Consider the following 10000-nt stretch of genomic DNA (forward strand, 5'->3'; position numbering starts at 1 on the left):
AATCAGAGGCAGCGGGCGGGCGGGCAGGCGGGCGGAAAGGAGGACAGGAGGAGAGGAGGAGAGGAGGAGAGGAGAGGAGGAGAGGAGGAGAGGAGGAGAGGAGAGGAGGAGAGGAGGAGGATGGGAAGAGAGGAGGAGAGGAGGAGGAGAGGAGGAGTGTAGGAGATGGGGTGGTTGAGGCGGGGGGGGGGGGGGGGGTTGGTGAGGCAGCTCCACGGCTGCCAGCCAGGCACCATGTAGCACAGGGCCACCAGGGGCCTCTCTCTGGGGGGGGCGGAGGAGGGGGGACGGGGCAGGGAGGGGGGACGGGACAACCTGGGCAGGATGCCACCACTCAAACCGCCGGGACCTTTTTCGCTTCTCAACCCCACAATCCCACAACCCCCCCCCCCACCAGGGTGGCAGGAGGGCAGGAGGCAGGCAGGGTGAGACCTCTGGAGGTGTTGGGGGACTCGATGCTTTCCGCTTTCCCGCTCTCTACGCTCTCCGCCATTGGCTGTGTGGTGGCACAGCGAGCAGCTGAGACTGTGGTGCTTCAAAACAACGTAGGGGGGGGAAGGTTGGGGGGGGCGGGGGGGGGGAGTGGAGGCAGGAAAACATTACTGCTCTCTCAGACGTGACTGGCTTGTTAGAAAAATGACATAATAACAATGACAGGAGTAATGGGACAGAAGTGGAGGTGCCGGGAGGTGGGGTGGGGGGGGGTGAGGTGGGATGGGGTGAGGGTCTCCTCTCAGAGGGCCCGGTCCATCAGAGGAGCCCAGATGGGTCCTGTGTGGCCTCCTCCGTCCCCTTACCGCCGCGCCCCCCCCCCCTACCTGACCCTGACCGGGCCGCTGGGTGCTGGCGTAGCGGGAGAACCGGGGGTTCTGGTTGGGTGACGCAGCCATGCGGCGGCCATAAGCCCTGGAGATTGATGGGAGCGGGCCCCCCACCTTCCTCCTCCCTCCCCTCCTCCCCCCTTCCTCCCCCGGTCCGCACCGCTGTAAAAGATTATCCGCTCACCCGGTGGAAACAAAGCTGTGATGGAAATTCGTCTCGCATCATCAGCAACAAAATATCTACACACCAAAGAGGGAGTCTCTCATTTTTCATGGGCTATATATTAAATAAAAAAAGGGTATTAAAGAAAAAGAGAAAGGGGGGTGGGGAGAGGTGGAGGTGGAGGGGGTGCGGGGGGAGGGGGGGGGGGGTTCTGAGTGATAGAGCTAGTTAGTCCTTTTTTAAAAAAGAAAAGAAAATGGGGGCCCACTTGAATCGGGGGAGATTAGAAGGTTTTTATTGGCTGTCAGGAAACACAACTTTCTGCGTACCTCACCCACTGGAGCTCATAACGCTCTGATTAGGATGCCAGGAGAGATGAGAAGGGATGGTGGTGCTGTAAGGCAGGGAGGGAGGGAGAGAGAGAGGCAGGGATGGAGGGGGAGAGAGAGAGAGGCAGGGAGGGAGGGAGGGAGAGAGAGAGGCAGGGAGGGAGGGAGAGAGAGAGGCAGGGAGGCAGGGAGAGAGAGAGGCAGGGAGGGAGGGAGAGCGATAGGCAGGGAGGGAGAGAGAGGCAGGGATGGTGCTGTTGTAAGGCAGGGAGAGAGAGAGAGAGAGAGGCAGGGAGGGAGGGAGAGAGAGGCAGGGAGGGAGAGAAAGAGGCAGGGAGAGAGAGAGAGAGAGAGGCAGGGAGGGAGAGAGAGAGAGAGGCAGGGAGGGAGAGAGAGAGAGGCAGGGAGGGAGAGAGAGAGAGAGGCAGGGAGGGAGAGAGAGAGAGGCAGGGAGGGAGAGAGAGAGAGGCAGGGAGGGAGAGAGAGAGAGGCAGGGAGGGAGAGAGAGAGAGAGGCAGGGAGGGAGAGAGAGAGAGGCAGGGAGGGAGAGAGAGAGAGAGGCAGGGAGGGAGAGAGAGGTCGATGGGACCTAGCGCAGATGCCCTGGGATCTGCTGAGATATACACACACACACGGCATGAATGAATTGCCCAGTCACACACACACACACACACACACACACACACACACACACACAGGATTAATACAATACAATTAATCCTCCTCAGCTCTGAGGCACATGGGAAAGGCTTCGGTTACATTAGGAGAGCCTGAGCCATCGTCCTCCTGGGCTAGATACCTTACCTAGAGAAAGAGTCAGTTCAAATGTTATCTCTATGAATACAAATTATGCGTCGGTTGGTATTTGAATTTTTCCATTAGTGAACATAGGAACCTGTAAGGAGAAGGAGGAGGAGACCTGTGATGTGGTGCATTGTGGTGATTAGGATGGACTGATGTGAGCTGCAGCTGTTGTGAGGGGGTCTAGTGGAGGGAAACTGACTGCTGTGTGTAAGTCAGTCGAGGGGGGGGTGGGTACCTCAGAGAAAGCTGCCATGACAGTTTGCCCCCACCCCCACCCCTCTAAACCACCTTTAACTCCTACGACCTGACACCACCCCAATAGTACAATAGTACAACTACTATCACCTTATTACCTCATCCTACTTGTTTTCTATTATCACCTTACTTATTTAACTTTATTCTATTATTGTTGATTTCGTATTCTATTGCTATTATTGCTATTTGTTGATTTTGTTGATTTTGTATCCTGCTTATTCTATTATTGGTTTTGTATTCTGCTGCAATGCCAATGTCAAAGAAGCCGAACCCAAGAATTTGACTCTGTGTAACTGTACATGATGTACTAAAATCAATTCTGATTCTGAGTCTGATTTTGATGCCTGTGTCGAGGCAACCAAGCGACCAGAGAGAGAGACGAAAATGGCGTCGGAAACTGATAAATAAGAGAGAAAAGTGAGAATTCACTCAGTTCTGTCAGTGTGGTTCAAAATACTACGTCCACTCCACCAGAGCTGAGAGAAAACAGCAGCAGCAGTGGTAGCAGCAGCAGCAGCAGGGGAAAAAACGGTGAGAGCAGTGAACATCAAACTCCTAAACATGACAGAGCTGGCCCTTTCTGACGAGGGGAAGCCATTGATTTTCCCCCCGTTTGGCCATCAATCTGGTGGAGGAGAGGTGGCAGTGGGTACTCAGACAGCTGAGGATGTGATTTGTAGCCCGTGTGGAGCCTCTGGTGAGCAGAGAGAGAGAATTGCTCCCGCTCGCAACACGTGGCCAAGTGACTGCCTGCCCGTCTAGCGAGCGGCACCCCGGCACAACAAGATTAACACCGGGGGATCTGTTGATAAGCTCCACAAGCCTGGAGAGCGCAGAGTGTTTCTTCCTCTGTCACAGCAATCTAGGAGCCTCACAGCTCAATGGCCGTTCGGCTGCTAGCAGAACATTGTCATACTGTTTTGTCGGCATTCACAAACGGATCGCGATCGGGATAAAATAATATCAAGGTTTATGAGGTAAAAGTTAAAGTGTGGATGTGTTTCAAGTTAGGAAATACTGATATATATATATATACGTTTACATTTAGGACTACGTTTTTGGGGGGCATTTAACAGACGCCTTTGTCCAAAGCGACTTACAACAAATACGTTTGGCTAAGAAGGTGAATCATCTATCCACCGATCACAGCAGGAAAGAGTAATCTATGCTCAGGCCAGGGGCCATTGGTAGTTGTCGTGCTAGAAGAAGGAATAGAAGTTTTAGAATATATATTATTATGACACTGGGGAAACAGTACGGGGGGTAGTAGATGTATCAGGAGGGACAGTTAAGGTGTAGCCTGAAGAGTAAATAATATATACTCTATGTATATACATACAGTAGTATACATAGATTAACTCAGAACCCAGTGAGTGAATGTGAAAAGACTCAGGTTGAAATGAACGTTCACGGGCATCCCAGATCACAAACATTAAAATGCATTTATTGAACACAGACTCTGTTACAGCCTTCGGAGTACACACCTTCTTAAAGGCATGTAGGCTACTCAATACACACAGTCATGAATAATAATAATAATAATAATAATAATAATAATAATAATAATAATAATAATAAACACATTATCTAATTTCAATTGGTTTAACATTTCCAAATGTTAACTGAAACATTCAATTAATCATGAGGTCATAGGAAGATAGTGAGGCATATAAACACCATATACTGTATCTAGTAACTACACAAATACTGTAATGTATGTATCTAACATCTACTAACACAGTGCAGGCGTTCTGAGACGATATTCCTCTTCAGATCATTTGCAAAGCAATTAGGCATGCTTCCACGGTTATTAAGTATAAAGATAACAGCTTACAAGATAAGATGCTATTTGTGCTATATGTCATAATGTGATAGCTGCCTTCGAACCTGGATCCTAGACTGACATATCCTTAAAGTCTTGTAATAAAAAAAATAAAAAAAATAAAAATATATATGATGATTATGATACGTTTGCATTCTGAAAACCATCTAGCACTTAAGCAGTCTAGAAGTCTTGGTTATGACAGACCGTTAGCTAAAACAATTCTATCGATGAATCTAAAAAAACATCTATCAATGAATGAATGGACCTTTAGTTAATATATCATAGCATATGTTTCTGTATCGGTATACAACGTTTCTGTAAGTGCAATAACAAGATCAATACTGCATTTTTATGTTACAGGGTTCATGAATAGCATAATCATTCTGATGTTCCGTGGAACAAGGCAAATATATCAATCTTTCTCAAAAGCTGCCAAGAAATATAGGACGGATAATGTTCAATATATTGATCCTCCTCGTACCGCCATGTTGACAGACACACTGAGGGATCCTGTGACCAAAAACAAAAGGCCTAGTAGTTTACAACTGGGAAAAAGAAAAAGGAGTGCCCAGACAAACTCTAGACTAGAAATCAGGGAGTTTTCTCATGTCTACCCTACTACTAATCACCTCAGAGATTTGAATATCACACAGGGTCTATCACAGGTTTGTCTTACTGCCTGGCCCTCTGCCAGTTCTCTGGCCCACACACCACTGTGATGTGATGCACGTCCTTTACATTTGTCAGCAGGGACCCCAAGCAACGTCGTCCACCACACACCGCATACGATATACGCCATAGAAACTAAACGACACACTTGTTCTCCGCCTAAATTCCTAGCTGACCTCTGACCTACTGGGATGAGCCAGCCTGCTCTGCTTGTTCAAAGAGAAGAGGCTCATGCAGAGTTTATGACTACATTAGCTCTTCTCCTCTCTCCTCTTCTCCTCTCCTCTCTGTCACACACACACCCCCCCCGCCCCCCCCCCTCATACCGGCAGTGGACATTGGAAGCCCCCCGCCGAAGGGAGAGGGCCGGGGCATCACTCATTCACTCGCCTCCTAGGTGCCTTTGTCAGGTGATTGCTGCCGGAAAAAGGAAAACAGATCAATACATCTCCCGTGGACTTGACAGGTAATCTTTACCCAGGATGAAATATGAGTGGTACCAGCCTGCTGGATTCCTTAACTGTAACAGGGCAATTGACGGGGGTCCACGTCACCCTCTCTCTCTCTCTCCCTCTCTCTCTCTCTGTCTATCCTTCTCTCTCCCTCTCTCTCTCTCTCTCTGTCCTTCTCTCCCTCTCTCTCTTTCTCTCTCTCTTTCTCTCTCTCCCTCTCTCTCTCCCTCCCTCTCTCTCTCTCTCCTCTAGTTCCACTTCCTGGCCCATTGGAAATTAATTTTGGAGCCTATTATGGATGGCGGAGAAATCACCATGGTGACCGCTAATTACTACGGAGGCAAATACAGCTACAGCTACGCCCCCCCCCCCACACGCGCGATTGACGAAACTTGATCTGGAAATTCATTCCTCATCTGTCAATTCCTTGGCACCAGAAGCTAGACTTGACAGATAAGGCAGAGGGGACAGGGGCCTCTACAGGAAGGGAATGACACGCTGTACGCTTGTCAACAGCACCAGGACAGAGGCTGACTCCCAATATCCTCCTATGATCAGGCTCTTACTATATCTATATCTATATCTATACTAGATCCTAATGGTATCCATTGGAGACATGAGTGAGTGAGAGAGTGAGTGAGAGAGAGAGTGAGAAAGTGAGAGTGAGAGGGTGAGTGAGTGAGAGAGAGTGAGTGAGAGAGAGAGTGCGTGAGAGAGTGAGTGAGTAAGAGAGTGAGTGAGTGAGTGAGGGAGTGAGAGAGTGAGTGAGTGAGAGAGAGCATGAGAGAGTGAGTGAGTGAGAGAGTGAGGGAGAGAGTGAGTGAGTGAGTGAGAGAGAGAGTGAGTGAGTGAGCGAGTGAGTGAGAGTGAGAGAGAGAGCATGAGAGAGTGAGTGAGTGAGTGAGAGAGTGAGAGTGAGTGAGAGAGTGAGTGAGTGAGAGAGAGTGAGAGAATGAGTGAGTCAGTGAGTGAGAGTGAGAGAGAGAGAGTGAGTGAGTGAGAGAGTGAGAGTGAGTGAGTGAGAGAGTGGTCTCCCTATGGACTGCTCAGGTACTGAGTACTGCTAGGTGTGTGTGTGTGTGTGTGTGTGTGTGTGTGTGTGTGTGTGTGTGTGTGTGTGTGTGTGTGTGTGTGTGTGTGCCGCCCACAGTTTGACTGATTCCTGTGGCAGGATGTCTTGCGAGAGGCATCCATTCAGATGAGCGTGCACACACAGCATTTATAAATGTCATCCAGCGCCCGACATGATCACATAAAGCCTTCTGGGCCCATCTATAACTCACACCCTTAACTTATAAAACCCACCACTATTCCACACTTTAATGTAATCTGCCCGTTCTTGGTTAGTGTTCTTTACCAAATACGGTTGGTCTTGAATGTCTTTAAGAACAGAGACGTGCTGTATTTACTAGGCACAATTAAACGCGATCGTAGATGATCGTACCGTATTTCAGATCAGGATGCAGAAATTCATTCAGGCGTTCTCTGTGGAAGCTCTACATCAGGGGTGCCCACACTTTTTTGAACCAAGATCTACTTTTCAAGTAGCCAGTCTGCCAAGATCTACCAGTCTAGTTTCAACATCGCAAACGTACACGCACGTACTACAAACACACACACACACGCACACACGCACACACACACACACACACACACAGACACACACACACACACACACACACACACACACACACTCACTTTCTCTCACTCACACACTGACAGCCAGTCTGCAGTACCATAGCCAACTACTGATCCAGAAAAGTAAACCAGATACAAAACAGGTAGTTCCCTAGTTTGAAAGGAGGAAATAAATGCATTTCTCTACCTTAGTGGGAGACCTGGCACTGGGAGGAGGCAGCTAGTTTCTAATAGTCAGAGCTGTAAGAGCTGGTTGCAAGGTGTCATCAGCCACTGTGGATCTGTCATCGAAAAGGCAATCTGCAGCCTCGAGAAACGCTTTTTTCACAATTTCGCCGTCTTTTAATGACTTCTTGTGTTTAACAAGAACGTGACTGACGCGATAAGAAGCTATCGTTACAGCCGTACGTTTTCACTCTTTTGCCACATTTCCCTTCTTTGAAATAGCCATCGTAGATCTGCAGATCAGACAGACGCACTTCCAATATCACATCGTGTAAAAAAGTCCTCCTCCCATTCTGGATGGAAGTTGTACGTTATTGGTTTCTTACTTGGTCCAGCTTCCCCACTCATTTGTATACCCCTTCTTTAGTATTATATAGTAAATAGTAGAAATTGGAAGGCTAACTAGTTAATTAGTCTCGCCGGTATTTTGTAGTTGGCGCTGTTGACTGCGCATGCGTGGTGAACCTGTGTTAGGTGAAAAGATCAGATCTCAGACTGGCTTACCTGTACGTCAATCAAGTGGCAAAAGCCATAGTGAGGATGGATGATAGGTGAACTTTATTATTTATTTATTTTTATTTATTTTTTTCCCTTTTGGGTTTTATTCAATGCCATGCGATCTACCCATACTACCTTTGCGATCGACCGGTCGCGATCGACGTATTGGGCACCCCTGCTCTACATGGTACTAGAGTATTAGCGTCTTGGAGTCAACATGAAGGTCGAAATCAAGTTAGGATCTGATTTCCTTGGAGAGGTGTATTTTCTAAATTTTGTATGTTTATATAAAAAAGAAAAAGAAGAAAAAAACAATACTATGTAATCATGTAACTTTTTGTGAATCTTGTTCTAAATCATGTCTACACTGATACGTGCTCCAACACACCAGGTGGGGCTAATGATTGTCAATGTCACATTTGTATAAAAAAGACATTGTTTTCTGTTTCCTGTTATACTGAAGAAGACCTCACGGTCGAAACGTCTTTTTTACTTGCTGCTTGATAAATAAAAAATTGGAGCAACGAAAAGTGAGTGCGGGCTACCTTGTTTTGTACTAGAGTATTAGCTACATCATAGCACTCGTAAATCAATCTCTCACTTGATTCCTATCTACTGTATAGACAGTTAAAACTTTTAAATGTACATATTTTCGTTTAATGCATAATGCAAATGTTTGGTCCACACGGATGTTCTCTGTCTGATCCATACAGAGAGCTCTCTATCTCTATCTCTCTCTCTCTCTCTCTCTCTCTCTCTCTCTCTCTCTCTCTCTCTCTCTCTCTCTCTCTCTCTCTCTCTCTCTCTCTCTCTCTCTCCCTCTCCCTCTCTCCCTCTCTCCCTCTCTCTCTCTCTGCCATTCATTATGGTGAGTGTGCTGTATGCCACCATGCCGATCATTCTGCGCCAATGGTATTGCCCGTTTATCTGCTGCAGGGGGGTGCCAGGGTGGGCAGGCAGGCAGGGAGGGCAGGGAGGGAGGGAGGGCAGGGAGGGAGGGCACAGCACAGCTCCACAGCGAGAGCCACCACCCGCGCTCTCTATGTGCCACTTCAAACATGGTGGAGATTACTGGTAATTACCCTCCACTCCTATCCTCAACCCCCCACCACCACCACCCTCCTCTACCCCCTCCTCCTCTTCTCTCCTCCCTCTACCCCCCCCTTCCTCCTCCTCCTCCTCTTCCTCCTCTTCCCTCTCGCCTGCTCAACACACTGAATCACTCGCTCAACTCAACAATAGCCCAGTCGACAAGAAGAAAAACAACAACAACAACAACAACAACAACAAAGAAAAGCCTCGCTATCGGTGAGCCTCGCTATCGGTGGTCGCCTCCATAAACCAAGCAGCAGCCTGAGGTAGCGGAGCTTTCTTTCTATCTTTCTTTCTTTCTTTCTTTCTTTCTTTCTTTCTTTCTTTCTGTCTGTCTGTCACCTGCCGTACCGCAAACCTGTTGGTCGCCCCCCTCCTCCCCACTCTCCCCGCTTCTAGCGGAACCCTACCCACTCAACCCCCCCTCCCCAACCGGCCATGATTTCTAGTGTCCCTGCTGACAAATGCTGGGCCGACTCAAAGAGGACATAATTGTTGGGTCTGGATGAGGGCAGGTGGCCTGGAGGAGACGTGTGTGGAGGACAGGATGGAGCTGCCTGGTGCTTCCTGCTGCTGTGTGTTGAGCCACAGACGAGGAGGCTCTTCAAACTGACGTCCTCGTTGAGGAAAACGGCAGGCTGGCTGGCTGGCTGGCTGGCTGGCTGGCTGGCTGGATACAGAGGGAGTGATTAACAAGCATTGATTGCATTAACATTTTTCATCCGTTAAACACTGTGGTGGTGGAAAGACTTGATCCAGCCGCACGAGACGGATTCAGAGAGTAAGAATTTTATGGTCCATAGTTGTTAGTTTTTTTTCTTGTTCTTCTCAGAAAGTCTTCTCAGCAGGAGAAGTTCAAGCCTCCCTCTCTCTCTCTCTCCCTCTCTCCCTCTCTAACACATTTCTGTCCTATAGGCCTCCTTCTGTCCTCATGGGAGTGTCTCTCCAGCTTGGTGATGAAGAACGTGGAAGACTCTTCCTCAGGCCTCCTCCTCCTCCTCCTCCTCAGGCCTCCTCCTCCTCCTCCTCTCTCTGGAGGCTAAATAACGTCCCAGGCTTGATGAAGTCCTGCTTGTCTGAGGCGGTGGGGGGGGGGGCGGGGGCCTGCAGACTCCAGGCTCAGAGAGGTGGAGGAGGAGGTGGAGGAGGAGGAGGTGGAGGAGGTGGTTGTGTGTGGGGTGTCGTGCCTGGACCCCCCCCCGGCCTCTTCTCCCCCCAGGTCCTCCCTA

At 48.8% G+C, this 10000-nt stretch overlaps 1 protein-coding gene across 1 annotated transcript in view; it reads right to left on the reverse strand.

Annotated features, from left to right (window-relative positions):
• Positions 1 to 9776: 9776 nt before the first annotated feature.
• Positions 9777 to 10000, reverse strand: part of LOC308175852 (G patch domain-containing protein 2-like) — a gene marked incomplete at both ends in the record, with an annotated part of 27491 nt that continues 27267 nt past the window's right edge. Inside the window, one exon of the mRNA XM_080550408.1 lies at positions 9777 to 9889. Coding sequence (XP_080406534.1) covers positions 9777 to 9889 — 113 coding nt within the window. The remainder of the gene's footprint in view (positions 9890 to 10000) is intronic.

The sequence above is a fragment of the Nansenia antarctica genome (genome assembly GCF_963989245.1).
Source record: "Nansenia antarctica genome assembly, chromosome: 1".
NCBI lineage: Eukaryota > Metazoa > Chordata > Actinopteri > Argentiniformes > Microstomatidae > Nansenia > Nansenia antarctica.